At 41.2% G+C, this 22,250-nt stretch overlaps 1 protein-coding gene across 4 annotated transcripts in view; it reads left to right on the top strand.

Moving 5' to 3' along the window:
- The window catches only part of DNAJC6 (DnaJ heat shock protein family (Hsp40) member C6), a 191,457-nt gene that overhangs the window by 9,116 nt on the left and 160,091 nt on the right, over nt 1–22,250 (top strand). For 3 of the 4 annotated variants that reach the window (XM_031968960.1, XM_031968963.1, XM_031968962.1), the window contains exon 2: nt 18,565–18,942. In XM_031968960.1, the coding sequence (XP_031824820.1) occupies nt 18,921–18,942 (22 nt within the window). In that variant the 5' untranslated portion in view covers nt 18,565–18,920. Of the gene's footprint in view, nt 1–18,427; nt 18,943–22,250 lie in introns of those variants that run through there. The other variant, XM_031968961.1, reaches the window with a different exon arrangement.

Genomic DNA, 22,250 nt, shown 5'->3' with positions numbered 1-22,250 from the left:
GGGAGGCAAAAACTGAAACACTGAATCAAGGCCTTGGTGGTTGGGTACATAACTACACATCCATAATTTTGACAACTGTGGGAGTATCTGAAGGAGCTGATTGCCCATTTTCAGATAAGATATATGGTTTACCTGAGATTCTAAAGTTGTGAGAAAACTTGCATCAATCTTTGGATCTGAGTTTCTGGTTAGCCTACTACAGATCCTTCAGTAGCTTATAGACATGGTTCAGTTTCCCAGCCACACAGGACTGGGTTCAAACAATGCAGCAAGTTTGTCCACATAATTCCCATGTAAGACACAATTATATTAAGTCAAGTTCAGATGGACTGATTTTGAGAAGGGAGATTTACATGTCGCTGAGGTAACCAAGACCACTTAAACATAAACATCTTGGAATAAAATAACAAAGCAATACATCAGTTATATTCATTAACATCAAGTCTCCTTGTATCTTAGTAACCCATTCTCAATATCCACTTAACCAGCTCAGTTTGAGTCGCAGATGTCTCACAGAGTTATCTGGTCCCTAAATATCTTTTACTTAATATAGTTTAGTACAATCATTTAAAACTTAAATTTGGTTCCCCTTCTTCTTCCCTTTAAAATGATCAGATACTTTTGTAATGAGAAAATAATCTCATCCTCTTTACCTTTGTCAGTATAATTTATGTGGAACTTCCTTAATCCTTAATGAATAAATCCTTAATCCAAATGAGGACTTATTACCAAAACTTATTATTAACTCATACTCAAGTTTCCATAATAGATAAATTTTGGAAGCCAGTCATATATATCTGCAAATAGTTCTTGAGAAAGTAGCCTAGTCCTTTTGCTTTCTCAAAATTTTCTATCCCACTACTTTTACATTACATCTTTATCTTATTATCTTGTCTAGTTGTTTTTCCCTTAGGAGATACTCATTAGAATTTTCACATTATTATGGCAGTTAGAAGGAGGACAGAGGACACAAGTATCAGTTGAATATGAAGGCAAAATATAAAAAAATGATTAAATGAAGAGGTGACAGAGGAATATATTGGGAGAAAGGGAAAGGAAAAGTGGAATAATGCAAATTTATCTGTCATAAAAAAGAAGCAAAGAAAAAGTTTTTGCAATGGAGGGGAAGAAAGAGGAGAAGTGAACCTTACTCATCAGAATCAGCTCAAAGAGGAAATAACATACATATACACTCAATATGCATGTAGAAATCTCTTATACTGCAGGAAAATAGGAGGGGAATAATAGGGAGGGGAGAGTCTGATAAAAGAGAAGGTATATTGTGGAAGGAAAGTGATAAGTAACAAAAACCTTTTGAGGAGGGACAGGGTGAAAGAAGAGAGAATAAATGGGGATAAATACAGTTAGCAATAGTCATTGTAAAAAGAATTTTAAAGCAAGTTTCTCTGATAAGGCTTCATTTCTCAAGCATAGAGGAAACTGAGTTACATTCATTTAAAAAAAGCCATGCCTCCAATTGATAAATGATCAAAAGATATGATCTATATGCAAAGGACTATAAATTCATGCATATCCTTTGACCTAACAACACCACTACTAGGCATGAATATCAAAAGAGTTTTTTTTAAAAAGGAAAATGACCTGTATTATAGCAGCTCCCTTGTCAGGGCAAAATATTGGAAATTGAGGAGATGCCCATCAGTTAAGGAATGCTTGAATAAATTATGGTATGTGTTTGTGATGGAATGTTATTGTTTTATGGGAAATGATGAGCAGGATGCTCTCAGAAAAAAACAAAAACTGGAAAGTTCTCCTTGAATTCAAGCAAAGTGTAATAGCAGTGTTTTGGGATAACCAGCTGTAAATGACTTTGCCATTCTCAGTATTTCAATGATTCATGACTGCTTTGAAGTGCTTATTATGATGAAAAATTCTGTCTATACCCAGAGAAAGAACTGATTGTGTCTGAATACAGAATACAGATTGAAGCATTCTCTCTCTCTCTCTCTCTCTCTCTCTCTCTCTCTCTCTCACACACACACACACACACACACACACACACGCTCACACTAGATTGATCTTATTTTTTTTCATTAGATCCATGTTTTCTTTCACAACATGACTTTGGTAGTGGGGATATCAGAGAGAACCTGGAATTCAAAAGTTTTAAAAACAAATATAAAAAACGTTTGAAATATAACTGGGGAAAATATTACATAAACATATTTTAAATTTTTTTAAAATTAAAATTATAGAATCATTACAATTTAATGTTATCTTTTCCTTTCATGCTTGTGGAAGATCTGTGGAGTAGCAGCCCTGTTTTCTTAATGATAATTTCATTTTTATTTTGTTAATGGGTTTATTAATAATATTGAGGTATTTTTAGATCACTTTTATTGTCTGAATATATCCTTTTCCCTTTCCCTACTCAGCAAACCAGCTCTTGTAACAAATAACAAAAAAGGAAAGGAAAGAGCCTCAGTTTCCTAACCTGTAAAATAAGAGGGTTGCATGAAGTGACCCCATGTTCCCTTCCAGCTCCATCTAGAATCCAAGCATCTCTATGACATTTCAGCAAAACAAATCAGCACACCAACTGAATCTGATGATTCCACACCCACTGTCTTCTCACTTCTACAAAGAAGGGAAAAAGAAAAAGGAAGAAAGAAAGAAAGACAGATAAGGAGATAGGGAGATTATAATCTATTATTTAGAACCTAGTTTCTTGGTCATTTAATTATGCAGCATTGTTTCCATATTTTGTTTATTCTCTTTCCATTGTCCGAGTAGCTGTGCATATTGTTGTCCTGGTTCTGCCTGCTTCCCTTTGCACCAGTTCATACAAATCTCTGCATTTTTTCTGAATCTGTCATACCAATTATTTTGGATGCAATATATTCTACTATAATTATGTACCACGTGTTTATTCACAAACATATAGCAGCCTTCTCCATGAAAGGCATTGGACTAGACACTGGGGATAAGAATAGAAACAGAAATGCCATTCCCTGTCCTTCTGGACATCATGTATCAGTTGGCTAGCACTGTGGGTCTTTGGGAGATCAATATGTGCATCTATCAATAATTATGCTTTGTGTGCTTTCCTGGTATCTGTCACTTTACTAGGCACATTGAGGGGGAGGGGGAAATGAAGAATAGTAGGTTTTTTTGATGTAGTAGGTTATGAAAGGAAGAATTGAATTTTTATGGTTTCAAAATCAAGAGAAATGCTTTGGCTTAGGAACCACACCTTCCTTTCACCTAGTTCCAGTTTGCTGGTCTTTGTTTCCTGTTGCCTATTACTTTATTTCCCAGTTCTTTTGTTCTCTTGTCCTTTCGCGTATGTTCCTCAGAAAATTTGGCTCACTGTCATGTCTCCTCTAACTCCTAGGACAGAAACCTTGTAAAATAAAAGTACGATCTTAAATATAGCTGACCTTTACTCATTCATTAGTCATCCAATAAATTTTTCTTTGTCATCTAACATGTATCTGGTATTGGACTAGGTGATGAGAATAAAGAGAGAAAACAAATTTATCCTTTCAAAAAGCTTATATTTCATTGGGGGAAAACAATATGTTCACATGCAGATTTAATAAACTAAAGAAACTGCTTTTCTGCTGTGATGCCTCTCTGCCTCTGTCTCTGTCTGTCACTCTCTCTCTCTCTCATTCTTTCCCTCCTTCTGGTGTTGTAGACTTTAATATCCAGCTATATTATTTATCCATAGTGTGGTAAATGACAACATAAAACCATAAAGAATTATTTATAATCTGTATTAATATATAGTCAATCTTCATAAAGGGACCATGAACCACTGAGAAAAATGTCTATTCCTTTCTAGTTCCATTCAATTCTTTCCAGATAGTTATCATATATAGCTTATCAAAAAAGTACTCACTTCTAATTCACAATCTTCTATGAGAAAAATCATAACCAAGTCACTTTTAACCATCACTACAACTTCTGAACTGAGTTATTTTCCATCATTTAGTTTTATCTGCATGCCAGTTAAAGTCTCTTCATGCTTCTTTACTACATAGTTTTAGCTGGAAATAAATTCTCTTAGTCCTTTTTTTCCCTCTGCAGCATTCTGGGGGTTGATATAATCAGTGCAATATAATATGGAAATAAGATTCTCTGAAGGATTTCACTTTCTTTAGGGACCCCTTTTTCCTTTGGACTCTGAGCTGAACATTCTCTACCACAGTGGCAAATGCCCTTGATGAGTATACGTCTCCATAGTTTGGGGTTTGGGTTGAAAATGTGAGGTCCTGTTAGCTAATTTTAAAAATGCACATTCAATTCATTAATCCTCTTCTTTTTTTATTTTGCATGTCTTTGTTTCTGTATATTTTATGAATGTAATTTTCCCCTACGGACTGATGCTGGATCCCAGAAATTTTGATATGTTGTTTCATGATGATTTTCTTTTGCTTTATTATTGTTTCTATAATTGATTCACTTATTATTTAGGATTTCATTATTAAGTTGTTTTGGAGTCTATATCTTTTGTTTGTGCTCCCTGAACCGATTGCTATTATGCTATGCATTATGGTCTATAAAGGATATGTCTGCCTTTTTACATCTATTTGTAATTGCTTTATGCTCTAACATATGGTTCCCTTCTGTAATAGTTCCTTGTGACATTGGAAACAAGTCTGGTATTCAGTTGTCTCAGTTAGAAGGACATAATAAGTATTTTAGTTTTAGTTTCTCTAGCTATTTATTCAATTCTATTGTTTTGTGTTAAATTAAATGATCCGGTGAATGAAAAAATGATGTCCAAGAATGACAGAGTTGAACAGGACCTCAGAGGTCATGTAGCCTATCCATATCTGAACAGGAATTTTCTCTAGAACATGCCTAAGAAAGGGCCATCTGGCCTCAATTTTTGAAGACACCCGAAATAAAACATTTGTTGAGACTTGCTTGAACCAATCACCTTTTTTTTAATTATCCTAAAATCCACCAGGGAACTATAAATTTAGAGCTGGAAGTGGTATAGATGAGGAAACCAAGGTTAAACTTATTAAATGATTCGACCAGGGTCACACAGCAAGTAAATATATGAGGCAGGATTTGAACATGAGAGCACTGCCTAATGGTGGCCCCTTCATTTTATTGATGAGAATTTTTTTCATAAGATTTTGGATGTAGTGTGGGAGGGACCTCGACGAACTTTTAGTGCAGTCTCTTTGCTTTACAGATAAGAGGGACTGAAGTCTATGGATTTTAGATGACTTTGCTTTATTCTCATGACTACTAACTAAACTCTGGAAGTGACACAATGGAAAATATAAGTGGTATATAAAAAGATACCAATAAACATTTGTTTCAAAAAGAAATGGATTAAAAAAGGAAAATGTCCAAAGATAAAATATTTAATCCACATTTTATTAGTATTTATTCCTTTCATATCTATGCATTGTTTTTATATATTAGTCACTTTCAAGCAAGCAAGACCTTCCCCCATCACGTGTTCTCCTTAAAGCAAAACAAAACACCATGCAGTTGAGCAAAACTACCTAATGTATGATTATAACTGATACTACATATCACTTCCCATTTTTGTAGTTTACCATTTAAGAAAAAGGAAGAATGTGCATTTTAACTTCAGTTGTTTAAAATCAAATTGTCTTGGTAGTTTTGTTTTATAATTGCTTTCGTTTATGATATTATTTTTTATTTATTTTTGATATGGTTTTGTTGTCTTTTCTATTGTTATCAGTTACAGTACTGCTAATTTCTAATTGAATAAATGAGTCCTCTGAAGGGGTCCCAATAGTACCACATTATTTCTATTGAATTGGAACCGATCGTCACATCTTATATAATTAGAACATCAAATAGCGTGGATTTGGATACACGCAGCCACTTCATGGGGCTAAATCATTATTTACACAATCAGGATGTAGCTGTGTTGTAATCATTGTCTGTTCTTTCGGGTTGGCTTTCTTCGCCTGGTATCAGTTCATTCTAGTCTTCCCATTTTTTGATCTACTTTTTAACTATCATTTCTTATGAAATAGTAGTATGCCATTACAATCCTAAAGACAATTAGGTCAGCCATCCTCTAGACTGATGGGCACATATGGGTTTCTAGTTTTGTGTTGTCTATGGGTTGCTATGAATGTTTTAGCTAATCTAGGATCTTCTGTTATTGACCATGGACTTAAAAATTTGGTAGTGAGATTCCTGCATAAACAGTTTAAGATTTTCATTCATTTATTTCATTTTTTTTATTATAGCTTTTAATTTACAAGATATATGCCTGGGTAATTTTTCAGCATTGACAATTGCAAAATCTTTTGTTCCAACTTTTCCCCTCCTTCCCCCCAGTCTGTCCCCCAGATGACAGGTAGACCAATATGTGTTAAATATGTTAAAGTATAAGTTAAATACAATATATGTATACATGTCCCAACAGTTATTTTGCTGTACAAGAAGAATCGGACTTTGAAATAGTGTGCTATTAGCCTGTGAAGGAAATCAAAAATGCAGGCGGACAAAAATAGAGGGATTGGGAATTTTATGTAATGGTTCTTAGTCATCTCCCAGAGTTTTTTCCCTGGGTGTAGCTGGTTCAGTTCATTATTGCTCTATTGGAACTGATTTGGTTGATCTCATTGCTGAGGATGGCCACGTCCATCAGAATTGATCCTCATATAGTATTGTTGTTGAAGTATATAATGATCTCCTGGTCCTGCTCATTTCACTCAGCATCAGTTCCTGTAAGACTCTCCAGACCTTTCTGAAATCATCCTGCTGGTCATTTCTTACAGAAAGATTTTTTAAATTGTAGTATCTCAAATTGTTTTTCAGAATGGTTGGGATGGCTGGAAACTCCATCAACAGTGACTTAACTGATTGGTACTTATTCTTTAAATTAGGGAGTGCTCATCTAATTTGGAGGAGAAGGCTCACTGATTCAATCTGGGTTTCTTCTCTTTCTAGGACTAAAATGAACTGCACATAAAACTGAAAATTCCTCCTTGTTACCTTATTGTTTGGACCAGCAGAACATTTTAGTTTGATTTTATTCTACTTACTTAAAAATAAAATAATAAAAAACCCTCCATTTCTCGGCTTTCTTAGGTCTCATCTGAAGTGGATTTCAGGAAGGTATCTCCTTCCTTGTCTATTCTCTATTCCTCCCTAAGGGAAGCAATTGTCACTTAGAAAATGACAGCTGGTGGCCCAGAAGCAGTGATTTCATAGAGCAAAACCCTTTTTTATTTTTATCACAAAGAACATGTTTGTAACCCTGGATATCTCTCAGACATGGAGAAATGCATCCTTCGAATTAAAGTTTTATGGGCTGGAACAGAGTCTTTTGGCTCATCACATTCTTGATAACTCCATTTCCCGTGGGTGAAGCTCTGGGGCATTGTTCAGTTCCCACTGAGATAAAGACTAACTCTGGATATCTTTCCAGAGAAGAACCTGGCAAGCCATTGGGGCCCATAGAATTTTAGCTCCCAGAATGCAATTCTTTATTTCTGAGAAATCATCAGGTTTCATTCTTCATCTCTGTGGGGGTTGGGGGTTGGCCCAAAGATTTACAATGGGAAAAACTGAGTCAACAAGACTTGGCTTCTAGGGCTGAATTTAAGGTCGGGAAAACTAGAATTCAAACCTGCCTCTGACAACTTACAAACTGTGTTAGCCTGTGCTAACAGGTCTGTTATCTCATCAGTAAAATGAAGGGATTGGACTTACAGGCTTCCAACTCTGAATTTATGACCTAAATATTGATTTATTGAGACACTAGAAGTACCCTGAAGTAGGGATGAGGCTATGCTAGAAGTTCCAAGATCTGTGAGATCTGGCCCTGCTAGTTTTAGTCATGTTTTGGTTATCTATTGCAAACATTTACAGATTGCTTCCAATTGTCTCCTGCAGGAAAGACAAATAATAAAAGTCTTTATATAGTGGCTTCAACTGAAAGCACATAAGACATTCCACCTCTGTAGCATCTTCTTTCTCTCTATTTGAAAACAAAAAACAAAAGCGAAATTTCTATTTTCTCCTCCTTTCCAATGGGAAAAAAAGACAAATTCCTTTAGTAAATATTTATGATCAAACAAAATTAATTCCTTCAGAGGCTGCACACAAAAATGTAAGTGTTCCATCCTGCCCTTTAAATCTGTTGTAATGTCTGGGCTAGCTTTCTGGAGGTCTTCTAGATGAGCCTTGGTCTTAGCAGGATAATCACCATAATGAAAATCAGGAATACAGTCTAAAGTCTTTATTCTCACAGTCTGTCTCCTTCACAGTCTGTGTCTTTTATAGTCTGACCCAATCTTGATCTTAGTGGAGGAGGGCAGGAGACAGGAGAGCCACCAGGAGAATGGTCAAAGATGGAGCGTCTCATTTCCAGTCCTTCTCAGCCCTTAAATACCCTATTACAATGACATCATTACAGCACACTGAGTATGTGTGAACTAGAGAACCATGACATTACCATGCTAAATACTAAGTCTATGTGAACTAGAGAACCATCATCTCATCAATTCCACTGAGTTAACACCTTGTTGTAAGTATCCTTGTTTCAAGTATCCATCTCCAGAGTTCCGACTCTCTACAATCTGTCAATCTGTCTTTTTGTCATGGGTAACATGTTTCATTATTAGTCCTCTACATTCATGAATTGTAATGTATTGGTCAAAGTTTCGACTCTCTACAATGAATGGTCATTTTGTTGCTCATATTTCTTATAGCTGTCAAAATTGATTGCCTTTACCATGTTTTTTAAATTGTATGAATTGTTCTCTAAGTTCTTCTGCTCAATTCATTCTACATTAGTTTGTCTTTTTGAAATTATTCATCTTTATAATATTGATACTATGGTAGAAATTATTCTAGTTTTGCTTACTTCACTTTGTATTAACTCAAACAAATCTTTTCATGTCTTTTTGAAGTTATCTGTTTACTCGTTCTGTCCTCCATCACATTCATGTACCACTTTTTCAGGCCTTCATCAATTAGTAGATACCCATTTAATTTCCAGGTGTGTTTTTAACCATCACAAAAAAAGATCTGTTACAAATATTTTTTAGAAAGGATCTTTTTGTTTTTCTTGGGTCAAGTGTTTATATCCATCCAAGCTCCAACAACAATGCATCACTGTGCCTTTTCGGCCACAGCCCCACCAACATTGATCATTTTCCTCATTTGTCATCTTTGCCAATCTAATGGATATCAGATAGAGATACAGAATCACTTTAATTAGTAATGATTTGGAGCATTTTTTCATATGGCTTGAATTTTCTAAGTTTTGACTCTTGAGAACTAACTTCCTATTCTTAGACTATTTAATGATTAGGAATAGTTCTTATTCTTACACATTTGAATCAGTTCCTTATGTATCTTAGAGATGAGACATTAATATGTTTAAAAAACTTGTTGCAAAAGTTTTACCTCAGTTGTTTTCCTTTTAAGCTGATTTGTGTGTACAAAAAACTCATCAGATTGTTCATTTTATCTTCTGTGATATTCACTATTCCTTGTTTAGTCACGAACTTTCCTCCTCTCCATAGATCTGCTAGGCCATTTTTTTCATGTTTTTCTGATTTATGTCTCATTTCTAGGTCAGTACCCATTTGGAGCTTATCTTTTAAGAAGATGTGAAGTGTTGAGGTATATCTAATTTCTTCCATCTTGCTGTCCGATGTTCTCAGCAGTTTTTGTCAAGTAATGAGCCCTTATCCCAGTAACTGGAATCTTTGTGTCATTAAGCACTAAGATGGCAGATTCCGCTGTGTCTGCATTTTGTGCACCTATCTGTTCCGCTGATGGATGACTCTCCTTGGGAACTGGCTGTGAAGAGCAGAGGCAGGGCCAGCCCTGGAGTGGAGTTACAGGCTTATGGCTGGGATTGCAAGGAGCATCTGCAGCCAAGATGAAATCTAGAGTACTGGGGACAGCAGGGATGGGGGACACAGACTCTCTCTCCCCATCTCTGTTATCCATAGCACAATCCCTTGTACCACTTGCCTGTGCTAGGATTGGGGCTTCTCCCTGGGTCTCTTGGGAATGATGAGAGGAACTGGGAAGACCAAAGGGACTGTGAGCGCTCCATGGAGGGGCTGCTGAGAACTGTCCTTTTCACTGTCCTTGCACTATAACTTATGTGGCTGCACTGGGGATGTGTCTTACTAATATAAGTATAGACGATCGGTCAAATGGAAGATTTTAGAACTGAGAGGGCCTTCAGAAGCTTTTGATCCCATCCTCTCATTTGACAAAGAAAGAAATGGAGACCCAGAGAAGGTAAGTCTCTTGATAGATCACACAGCTGGGAAGTGACAGAACTAGAATCCAAACCCTGGTTCCTTGCTCCCATCCTGAGGCCTTTAAATGAGAACCAGGGCTATTTGGAGAGGGAAGAGGGAGAGAAAGGGGGTAGTGGGAGGGAGAGGGGGGAGAGAGCTTGTATCCCTTGGTTTAGATCTACCTAGACCAGTGGCTGGGGCACAGCACCACCTAGTGGGAACGTTCCTTATTACAACTCCATATGCTAGTTAAAAATAAATGAGCTGGTGAAGGTTACTGAGAATTGGTGGAAGATTACTTTCTTTCTTTTAAAATGATATTTTATTTTTCCAAATACACGCAAAGATAGTTTCCAACATTCCCTTTTGCCAAACCTTGTGTTCCAAGTTTTTCTCGCTCTCTTCCCCCTCCAGCCTCCCTATTGTGATGTAGCTTAACCAGGTACGATTCTTCCAAATATTTCCATATTCGTCATGTTGTGCAAGGAAAATCTGATCAAAAGAGAAAAAAAAACAGCAGGAAAATAAAAGAAACAAACAACAACAAAAAGGTGAAAATACTATGTATGCTTTAATCCACATTCAGTCTCATTCATAGTCCTGTCTCTGGGTGCAAATGGCTCTCTCCATCCCAAGTTTATTGGAATTGCCTTGAATCACCTCATTTTTTAAAAATAGCTTTTTATTTACAAGTTATATGTATGGGTAATTTTACAGCAATGACAATTGCCAAACCTTTTGTTCCAGTTTTTCCCATCCTCTCCCCCGATGAGCAGTTCCTTCCAGTTCCTTGCCTCTTCCCAAAGGGCTGCCACAAACATTCTTGCACACAAAAGTCCCTTTCTCTCTTTTGTGATTTCTTTGGCATACAGACCTATTATCGGTTCAAAAGATATACACACTTTTATAGTGCTTTAAACCTAAAGTGGAAGGTTACTTTCTTACTAGAGAGCTCCTGTCAGCCCAGATATTAAGTAACATAGACATACTTTATCATAGTCACAAACATAAATTAAAACACACAGCACATTTATCTCTATTTATTTATTTATTTTTTGCGGAGGCAATTGGGGTTAAGTGACTTGCCCAGGCTCCCACATCAGGAAGTGTTAAGTGTCTGAGACAGATTTGAACTCGGGTCCTCCTGACTTCAGGGCTGGTGCTCTATCCTATGTGCCAATTAGCTGTCCACAAACAGCACATTTATATCATATCAGTAGGATTTGCCCTCCCTCAATTAATCAATAAGGCATTTATCAAGTATCTACTATCTGCCAGATTAGATTACTATGTGACACTGGACAAGTCACTCTCTGGGTCTCAGTCTTGTCATCGGCAAAACAAGAACCACTTTGCCTCTTAAATTCCCTCTCCCCCCCCATTTCTCTATGTTCTTATGTTCTTTTCATCTCCAATGTCCCTTGCAGTTATAAGACCTGTGAATTTCTGTGGTCAATCTGGTCAGGAGCCGGAGACCCTGTGGGGGTTAATGGGACAGACTGGGTCAGCTTTGCTCTGGGGAAATGGAAGCAAATTTCTGCAGTTTCCCAGGAGGCTATGGCAGCCTTAGGAAGTCACCTCCGAGCTGGGGCCAGTGGTTTCGGGGTTGTCCAGTGGCCTCTCCTTCCTTACCTTGGCTTCTTGGAGTGTCTGGTTTCTTTTAAGGCTCATCTCAAAGCAGGCCTCGGTCAGGGTCCTCTCAAGGCCCGTCAGCTTCTGGTTACTCTTCTGATCAAATTACCTTATATCCAGAAGTGTGCTGGAAATGATTCTGGTTCGGTAAAAGTTAACTGTTAAAATTTCAAGGTAAATAGTCATATCTTGGAAACGGACAAATGCTGCAGATGGGAGCTTGTTCTGTTAATTGTCCAGACGTAGGAAAATGTTTGGGAAAATGTTAATAATGAAGATTAAATGTAAAAATGAAGATTAAAAAAGTAAATGTAAAAATGAAAAAAAAATTAATTAAAAGTAAAAAATAGATTTAAAAAGTGAAAGTAAAAATGTAAAAGTAAAAGATTAAAAAAAAAAGTAAAAGTAAAAATGTAAAAGTAAAATTAAAAGTGGCCCTGGTTGTTAAACCAGTTGACTCCTTTTATTTGAATGTTGTTGGTTCCTATATAGGTATGTATGTCTGTATTTCTGTATAGCACAGTGTCTGGCACATAGTAAGTGCTTAAAATAGATTTATTGAATGAATGGGTGGATGTTGTTTCCCCTCTGGGCTCAGGAGCTCTTTGGCCTTCGCCCATGAGTTCTCAGCGCCTGCTACACGGCATGCTACAGAAGCCGAGATCTTGAGCTCAAAAGTTCTTTGCTGCACTCTAGTCTGGTCCCTGCGTTTGACAGAGGAGGAGCTGAACATCTCGGCGATGATGTGACTCAACCCCTTCTCACTAGCAGGATAATGAAGAGCCACCACAGCCGCAGTTGATATTTATGTAGCACTTGTGAGTTTACAAATGTGATCTCGGTTTGTCTTCATGGTAACTCTGGGAGGTGGGATCATAGATCCAGAGCTAAAAAGGCTTCAGAGGCTTCTTGTCTCATCCCTTCACTTTTTCAAATGGGGAACTGAGGCTGGGATATGGTAAGTGAGTGATGTATTCTTACAGGGAAGTAAATGACTCAAATAGCCTTCAAACCCAGGTCCTCTGATTGCAGATCCAGTACTTTCCAATGTGTCAGGCTCTTCTTTTATTAATAGGTGCCTAATAAATGCATGCTCAAATGTATTTATTTTCCTCTAGAAAGGAAGCATCAGCTTCAGAGACAGATTTTGGTTGTGGTTGGGATGAGACTGGAGAATGGAAGAGTCCTATCTGTGGGCAGCAAATTGGGAAGGAGTATGGTTTCGATTGTTATATGGTTGGTGACAAATGATGAGTCAGTGTTTCTCAAAACAGGGTTCCAGCTTGCGCCTTTCGCTTAGTGTGAGTGACTGGGTCTTGGATGTGGGCCATGACCCCCCGCCGAGCCTTTCCTCGGCCCATGGGGACGCCCCATCATATGAACCAATGGGAAAGAAGGAAGGTCAGAAGTTTATTCTTTTTTGGTGAAATAGAGAGACCAGGGAGAGAGACAATTTGAGAGAAGGTTCGAAAAGCAAGACACCAGGTAGTATAATGATACATGTGTATGCAGAGAAGAATAGGAGTGGACCTGTGACTTCACTAACTCCCTAAACAAGGCAGCCTGCTACTTCTCTGCCATCTGGCAGCGGTATGAAGGGCACCTTGGCAGGGGCAGAGAACAGCATCGGGAGAACTCAAAAGAAGGATACCCCAATTATCCAGAGGGATGGCAACGGAGCAGCGGCAACATGAATCGAGAGGAGGCTCAGATAGGGGACATATTGTGGTCGTGGAGTAGACAGTTCTCTAGGCCTGTTTCTTTCCCCTGTAAAAGGAGGTCTTTGCCATAGTTCAGGGATGAGCTTGGTTTTTTGGTAACTGTATTTCAGTATGATTGTCTTCCTTTTAATCCTATGGATTTTATTTTGTGTGTGAAAAAATTAAGATTCTAAGAAGGAGGCCATAAGTCTTACCAGACTCTCACAGGCTGTCCAGGCTGCAAAAAGGACTATGAAACTCTGGACTTTGGCAGTTTCTTGGGTCCCTTTCCTCTAGCACCATCAATCCAAGATCTTAGAGAATTCTGGATTAGGGAGTCAAGAGATTAAGGTTTAAATCCAACACTTACTTTGGCTAAAGCATTTAATCTCTTGGAACTCAAACTTTCTACCTACAAATGAAAATTAATAATAATTATAAATAATATATTCATATATATTCACATATAATAATAATTATAAATGGTATGTTCATATATATAAATAATAATTCATAGGCAGTTGGGTGGTATAGTCGATAGAGTCCAGGCCCTGAAGTCAGGAAGAGCTGAGTGCAAATGTAGCCTCAGACACTTAGTGGCTGTGTGACTCTGGGCAAGTCATTTAACATTTAACACATTTGCCTTGGTTTCTTCATCTATAAAATGGGGACAATAATAGTGCCTATCTTTCAGGGGTGTTGCGAGTATGAAATTACATACTCGTTTGCAATGCCCTTTGCACACCTTAAAATCTAATCAAAATGTTAACTACATTTCTTATTATAATTCGTGTGTTTCAAGTCACCACAGTACTCATGAGAATGGTGGCAAAGTAGCTGGAGAGAGGTGCTATGCAGTGGGACCTTGAAGGTGGCAGCTGGAGGGAAGCGGTGGGATTGATGCTCCATCCTCCTCATTTGGGGTTAGGTTTTAGTGTAACATGTAATTTCTCCTTTTGTCTCTGGAGAATAGATAAATAGGAAAAGTTCCAAGAGAGATGAAAAGCCTTTTAGGTAATATATATATATTCCCCAGATAAAATCCAGCAGTATGTTAGAATAATGCAGCAGATTGTAGCTGCTTTTTTAAAAAATCCTGCAGAACAAGGCAGCTTTATTCACTTTGAATTGGGTTATATTCCAGATCCCGATGACCTTGATGGTGCTTCCAGAACAGCCCAGTTTGCCCGGCATGAGTCACTGGAAAAATGACTCAGAACAATTGAGTGACAAAGCTGGGACTGTGAGCGGAGCTGGGCAGCCCCGGGGACAAGAGCATCCCTTGTGGGCCCGGCTCTGGGCACAGAAGCTTTTGCCTTGCAGCAGAGGTGGAGAGATAATTTTTGTTGAATCCTTAAATTGGAGCATATTTTCATAATTACGTGTTTTCAATTGTTCTTGATATCAACTTAATTAAGCCCTGCTGGTATGTGTGAGTCATTGCTGTGGTCCAGGGCAGCCCCATGGTGGGAAGCTCAGAGGATATTATTGTTCCTGGAGAGCAGGAGATTGGGTTAGATGGTCTTTGTGGAACTCATTATACTGGAGGGACTCCTGGAACATCTATTGAAGTAGTTGAGGAGGAAGCTGGGTTGTAGAGTGGTCAGAACCCTGACTTTGGAGTCACAATAGAGCCAAATGCATCCCTTGCCTTCATCACCACTTTCTAGCTGACCGACTCTGGACAAGTCACTCTTGCCTCAGTTTCCTTATCTTTAAAATGAGAGGTCTGGGCTTGATGGCTTTCAAGACTCCTCCCCATGATTAGGATTGGATGAGTTTGTATAATATACAAGGAGGAAGGGAATTAATATGTAGAATACTGGCTTGGGAATTAGGATAATCTGGATCCAAATCCAGCCTGGCATTCTCACAGAAGGAAACCACACTCGCTAGGTCCCCTAGTGTGACAGTGAGTGATTCACTCAGTTTTTCTGAGCCTCAGTTTCCCTTTTTGCAAAATAAAAGGGCTGAACTTGCTGACTTCCAGGGTCCCTTGAAGTTCTCCATTTATGATCCTACTCAGATATGGCCAAGCATTTAAAAAAAAAAAAGTCTATCAGATAAAGGAAAAGGGGTCCTTGATTTAGTTCAGGGCTTGAAGGCAATGGCATAAAAAAATCCTTCCCAATTTGCTTTTGTTTTCTTTTTCTTTTTTAACAAAAATTTTGAATTACCTGCACTAAGATCATAAGCTCACAGAATGAGGTGTGGAAAGGATCTCAAAGGGCATCTAGAACTGCTCATCACTTGACAGATGAGAAAACTGAGGCTCAGAGAAAGGAGGAAAGTAATAGTCAAGCATGTCCTAAGTGCCTGCATTTTAGTACTGACCTCTATGATGCAAAGAAAGATAAGAATAGTTCAAGCTCAGAGCTCTCTGTTCCCCACATTCAATGCTCTTTCTTCTCACTTTTCAAAAGAGATGACTTAAAGCCTGGATCTTTCTGCTCCCCTCATCCCCTAAACTTAACCTTGGAACTCCAGGTTCAATGCATTTCAAAAAGTAATGAATCACTCTGAACAACATTTATTAAACATCTACTGAATACTAGGCACTGTGCCAGATATTGGGGATAAAAATACGGAAGTGAAAACAATTTCTGCCCTCAAGATGCTTAGATTCTAGGGAGAAAAAATGTCATCTCTAGGTATATACCAGATCTGTAAGAAGCAGACAATCATGATGGAGGAAGCAATAACATGCAGGCAGAGGAGGAAAGATATTGAGTCTCGAACCAAGAGCCAGGAGGGAAGATTTTATTGGCAAAATCCACTGGACGAGGAGTGAGAAACAGTAGGCTTGCATCTTGGTTCCATTGCTTCTCCATCCCATGAATCCACAGTCCTTGGACCTGGCGACTTCTCTTTCCTCACAGTGAGAGGGCACTTGGTAGTTAATCTCTCCCAAGGTAGCTTTGTTCATCTGTCTTTCAAGAGCCACACAAATTCAGAAGTCAATTGAGTCTGGGGTCAAGAAAAGATGGGCACATATCTTTAAAATTCCCCTACTTTCTTAGAGATGTTCAAAGTCAACAGAAGGAACCATACCCGCTAGCTCCCTTCTTCACCCTGCTCCCCAACTCAAACACCTGGCCAAATCCGCTTAGGTTCTGCCGCCATATTTGCCCCCTCAGAGGTTTCAAAATCAACTGCTTTGTTTCAGCCATTGCTTCTGTACATTCCTACCACTTGAGGGTAGATAGGATTTTCCCGAAGCACCAGAAATATTAATGCTGGTGTTTGGAAAGAGAGGAGCAGGATTTACATCCAGATGCTGTTACATAGTCCGTGCCTTGCCTCCTTTGGATCTCAGTTTCTTCATCTGTAAAATGAGGAAGGGTGTTGGATATAATGGCCTCTGAGTTCCTTTTTCATCTGTAAATCTATGATCCAGAGACCTTCCTGACTAGAAGAAATGGATTGTTTTCTTTTCTATTCTTTATCTTTTGCTTTTGACCCCTCAGTTACCCCAAAGATTTATCAGTTTACCCATCAGCACCATGGGAAACAAATACAATGCAATCTCAGGGGAAAGATGGTATTGGTCTTGACTTTGACTGAACAGATTTATTTCTCCACTGGTGGCGAAGAGGATATCCCTGATATTAGGAAAAAAGAAGGCTTTGCAGATAGGGGACCTCTGTTTGGGTTTTGACTCTGTCCAATCCAGGACAACTTTTCTGAGCCATTTTTCCCCTACTTCTAAAAATTAGAAAATCAGAACAGATGACTCAGGGAACCTATGACTGAAAAGGAAATGTATCCAAGGCTTTTCTTTCTTGATTATTCCTGATCTCTCTTAAAAAAAAGTCCCATGGTCTTGCCTACCTTCTGGTTGCTTATGACTCAGCCACTGAGTGGCTTAGGACAAGAGCTGGAAGAGGTTTCAAAAATCTCCCAGCCCAAACTCCTTGCTTTAGAGATTCAGAACCATTGACCTCCATCACATCTTGTATTTATTTCAATTGTACTGTAACAGGGTATTTCTTTTTTATTATATTTATTAATATTGTATTTGTTTATAAATGTTGTATCTACTTACATGTATACACATTGTTTCCTCCCATTAGAAGGGAAGCTCTTTGAGGGCAGGGGCTATTATATTTTTCCCTTTGTCTCCCCATCACCCTAAAACATTAAAAAATCCAATAAATGACTTCTGATCTGGGTCGATCGAGTCCAGCCCTTTCCTATTACAGAAGAGGAGACTGAGACAAAACACAAGAAAATTGGCTGAGGTCACATAAGTCATAAAGTCAAGTAATCAACAAGCACTTATTAAGCACCTAGGATGTTCCAGGCATTTTAGTGAGAACTGGGGGGTACAAAGAAAGACAAAACAGTCCCTGCTCCAGAGGAGCTCATGGTGTAGTGGGGGAGAGAGAGAAACAACTATGTACAAACAAGGTGTATGAAGACATGTATAGAGTCATATAACATGTGAAACATATACACATATGCATATGTATTACATACTATAATAGATACAGATGGATATGCCATAGATAGAAAGCTAGTGCTGGGATTTTGACCCTTCCAGTCCAAACCCACAATTCTCTCTGCTCCTTGGCATTGCCTGCCAGCTGACACATTCGTGCAATGGCCCCCATGTCCTTTCTCCATGCACTAGATGGCACAATGGGTAGAATTTTGGGCGTAGAGTCAGCCAAGCCCAAGTGCAGATCCTGCTTTGGTCCTTCCCAGGGGTGAGCCCTCTAGTCACTTCTTTGATCTCAGTTTCCTCATCTGTAAAGTGGACCAAACCCTAGCCCCTTCCCTTCCCCCTTGCTGTGAGGAGTAAATGAGATCATTCTTCTCAAGTGTTTTGCAACTCTTACAAAATCATTGCTAGCCTAGTCATTATGATTATGCAAAGATTGGTTCTAAGGCGATGCCCTAGAACCCAATGTTAACTCTGGGGTCTCCAGTGCCCCCCTCCCCCTTTCTCTCTGCGTGACGCTGACTCCCTCCCCCTCATCCCTCAACAGCTGCGGCCAGAGACAAGACGAACTGAAGAGAAGAGCACAGCGGTGAAGGACAAATCCCCGGCAGCTCCGGATCCGACTCCAGGCCACGTTTTGTGCTCCGTGTTTATGTCTGCCTGGATCCCCATCCCTTCTGGGGTCCTGCATAATCACGATTAAGTCGGACCCAGCCGGATCCAGTTGCATGCAATTATCCCCGCTCCGCCGCTCCCTCGGGGTGCCCCAGCTTGGGGGAGGCTAGCCTCCTTGCCTCGTGACCTTTGACAGCCGGGGAATAACAAATCACAAGTCGCTGTGGTCCCAGTCGCCAGCTGGGCTTCCTGCTCAGCCGCATCTCCCGGAGGAGGAGGAAGGAGAGAATGAGCGAATCTGGAAGGAAAGGTAAGGGCAGCCTGCACCTGGGGCGGCCGCGGGGCCCGGGAGGGATGGGGGACCCGGCCGGGACGCGCAGGGGCCGTCCCCGCGGGGGGGGGGGGGGGGAGGCTGGGGGCCAGCCGCCCGATTGCAGTTATGTAAGGCACCCGGCGGGCGGGCGGGCGGGCGGTTGGGCTTCTGCGGCCCCCGGGAGCCGGGTCCGACCTCCGAGCCCTGCCCGGGCCCCGGGAGCGGGGGCGCCGGAGGAGGCGGACGGCTCCTCGTGGGGGATTTTGCGTTTTCATCCTGGATGGCTTCACGTCTCTATTTGCACCGCGCTCGGCGAGCGGAGAGGGATGGAGAGAGGGGAGAACCCCAACCTGGGGGAAGGGGGGGGGGATAACAAATGACTGCGGATCCTAATTAGCAGGAAGCTCGCAGGGGACGGGCCGCTTCATTAGGCAGAAGCCCCGGGCTCCTGGCTCTTCCGGGCTGGGATTTCAGGGTCTGGGAGACGCGGGGGAATCCCTGGCGGTGACCGCTAATCCCCTCCGGGCCGGGGCCGCTGGCGACCTTCAGGACCCGGGAGGTTGCAGATATTTAGCCGGAAAAGGCGCAAAGAAACCCTGGGTTCTGGAAGTGAGGGCGGGGGAGGGGGATGGAGGGGGACGGAAGGGAGGCAGCCCAGGTTAGCTTTAGCCTTCGGACTGGGCTGGAGACCTTCTCTTCCCCCGGCGCGGGCCCCCCCAATGGGGCCGGGCCGGGCCGCGCAGCGGGGGGCTCCTTGGCGCTGCCCTCCCGGGATGCTGCACTTGCTCCTCGCCCAGACCCGAACAGGAAGATCTCCTTCCTCCTTCCTTCTCCCTGTCTCATCCTCCCTCCCTCCCTCCACATTTGCCATGATTCATGTTTGGGTTGCAGCAAGGTGGGGGGCGGGGGGGGGGCAGGAAGCGGCTGATTCAAAGCGATTTTCAAAGGCCGCTGAATTGGGGGTGGGCCTCCGGGTTCTCTCCGCCCCCTCCCCGGGCTGAGCTCCCCCCTGGGCGTTCCTTCTGCCTTCTCTCCTCCCCGGGAGGGACCTGCCCCGCTCCCAGACGGATGCTGGCTCGGCGTGCCCCCCGAGTATCCCCGGGGACGCCCGGGTGACGGAGCGCGGGTCGTGGCCCCTTGGCCCTGGCGCTGGTTTCCAGGAGGCGCCGGGGTTGCCCTTGAACCGTGGGGGCTGGCGATGCTCCCTCCGGGCTCCGAGCACCATCCTCTGCCCTAATCCGGGGTCAGGCTCCAGGAGGGGATCTTCCGGCTGCTCAGTCTGAGGCTGGCGGCGCTGGCCTCTGCAGCCCCCTTCCACCTCTCTCCCCTTGCCTTCCTCCTCTTCTCCTCCCCCTCCTCCTTTACCCCTCCTCCTCTTCTTCCTCTTTCCCCTCCTCCTCCTCCTCGCGCCCCCTTCCTTCCTGCTGTCTCTCCCCTCCTTGCTCCAGAGCCCTGCTTCTCTCCTCTAGACCCCCCCCCCCCTTCCTTACTCCTCCCTCTTCTCTCCTAGCTCCAGGTTCTCGCTCCGGGCTCCTCCCCATCCTTCCTTTCTCCCCTTGGTTCCCCGTCGCTCCCTGAGCCATCCTTTCCATCCCTGCTTCCCACAGTTCCGCTGCTTCTCTGCTCAGCAACGATTTTATTGCCAAACAAACCCTGGGAGGGCCAGACTCACTGCTGCCCGGGCTGAAGGAGGGACAGCTTGTTTCTCTTGGAATAATCAGGAAAGGCTTCCGGGAAGAGGTGCTGTTTAAGGCCAGAGGTGATGCTTCATGTTCCCCAAGCCAGAATCGAAGCCTGTGGTTATTTAATTAGTCAGCCTGCAAATGTATATTGAGCATGAATCATGTGACAGTGAGGAGCAAAGCTGAGATTTAAACCAAGGTCTTCTCATTTCAAATCGATGTAATGTGTTCACGGACCACATGATCTCTCCTCACTCCATCACTCCCCTCCCCCTCCCCAGCATTCTGTCAACTAAGCTTCCAAAAGGCCTGTGTGTGTGTGTGTGTGTGTGTGTGTGTGTAATCAAATAAAATAACATGGTAGAGCCCAAAGCAGCATATAAATTTGCATCTCTTATGTATTGTATCCCTATGTATTGAAGGTAAGCTCTGCAGGCAGGGATTGCCCCATCATCTCCATATCCTCATGCCTGGTGCCAGACCCATAGGGCACATTACATGAATGTTTCTTGATTTTGAGCAGGATGGATTTCCCAATCCACAGTTCACTGATCAAAGTCCATTTTTCTGGGGTGTTCCAAAATGCTTCTCTTGCCATGTACAGAGATGATGACTACAACTCCCATCATTCAACCCTTTCCCAATAAACTAGTCAAAACCTAACGCTGAATCCTCATGGGAATCATGAGCCTGGTGCAGAAATATTCACAGGAGTTCCCAGCTCAGCACATGAGGAAGGAAAAAAAAAAAAACAAAACAAAAAAAAAAAAAAACAAGGAAACAACTAAACAACAACAACAGCAAAGGTGAAGCTGCTGTGCTTTGATCCACATTCAATCCCCATAGTTTTCTCTCTGAATTCAGATGGCACTTTCCATCCCAAGTCTATTGAAATTTCCTTGAATCACCTCACTGTTGAAAAGAGCCATGTCCATCAGAGTTGATCATCATATAATCTTGTTGCCATGTGCGATGTTCTCCAGATTCTGCTCACTTCACTTAGCATCCGTTCATGTAAGTCTTTTCAGACTTTTCTGAAATCAGTCCATTCACCATTTCTTATAGAACAATAATATTCCATCACATTTATATCCCATCACTTATTCAGCCACTCTCAGCCACTCAATTTACAGTTCTTCGCTACTACAAAAAGGGTTGCTACAAACATTTTTGCACATAAGAGTCTTTTTTCTCTTCTATGATCTTTTGGAATACAAACTCAGCAGAGACACTGGTATATCAAGGGGAATGCCCAGTTTTATAGCCTTTTGGGCATAGTTCTATATTGCTCTCCAGAATGGTTGAATCATTTCATAACTCCACCAACAATGCATAAATGTCTCAGTTTTGGCATCTTTTCCAACATTAATCATTTATCTTTTCCTGTTATTTTAGCTAATCTGAGAGATGTGAAGTGGTCCCTTAGAGCTGTATAAGACTTCTTTTTAATTTAGGATACCCCAACTGTCACCTTGATTGGAAGGGGAAATATATATACTTTTTTTTTTTTTTTTTTTTTTTTTTTTTACTTTTTAATCTTTCATTTCCTAAAATCAGGGAACAGAATGGCCTAGTGGATGGAGGCAGAATAATGTGGCTTATGTAACTGGTAACACTCAAAAG

This window comes from Sarcophilus harrisii, chromosome 4 (genome assembly GCF_902635505.1).
Source record: "Sarcophilus harrisii chromosome 4, mSarHar1.11, whole genome shotgun sequence".
NCBI classification, from domain to species: Eukaryota; Metazoa; Chordata; class Mammalia; order Dasyuromorphia; family Dasyuridae; genus Sarcophilus; species Sarcophilus harrisii.
The sequence above is the reverse complement of the archived record's forward strand: the minus strand, read 5'-3'. Positions and strand labels throughout refer to the sequence as shown.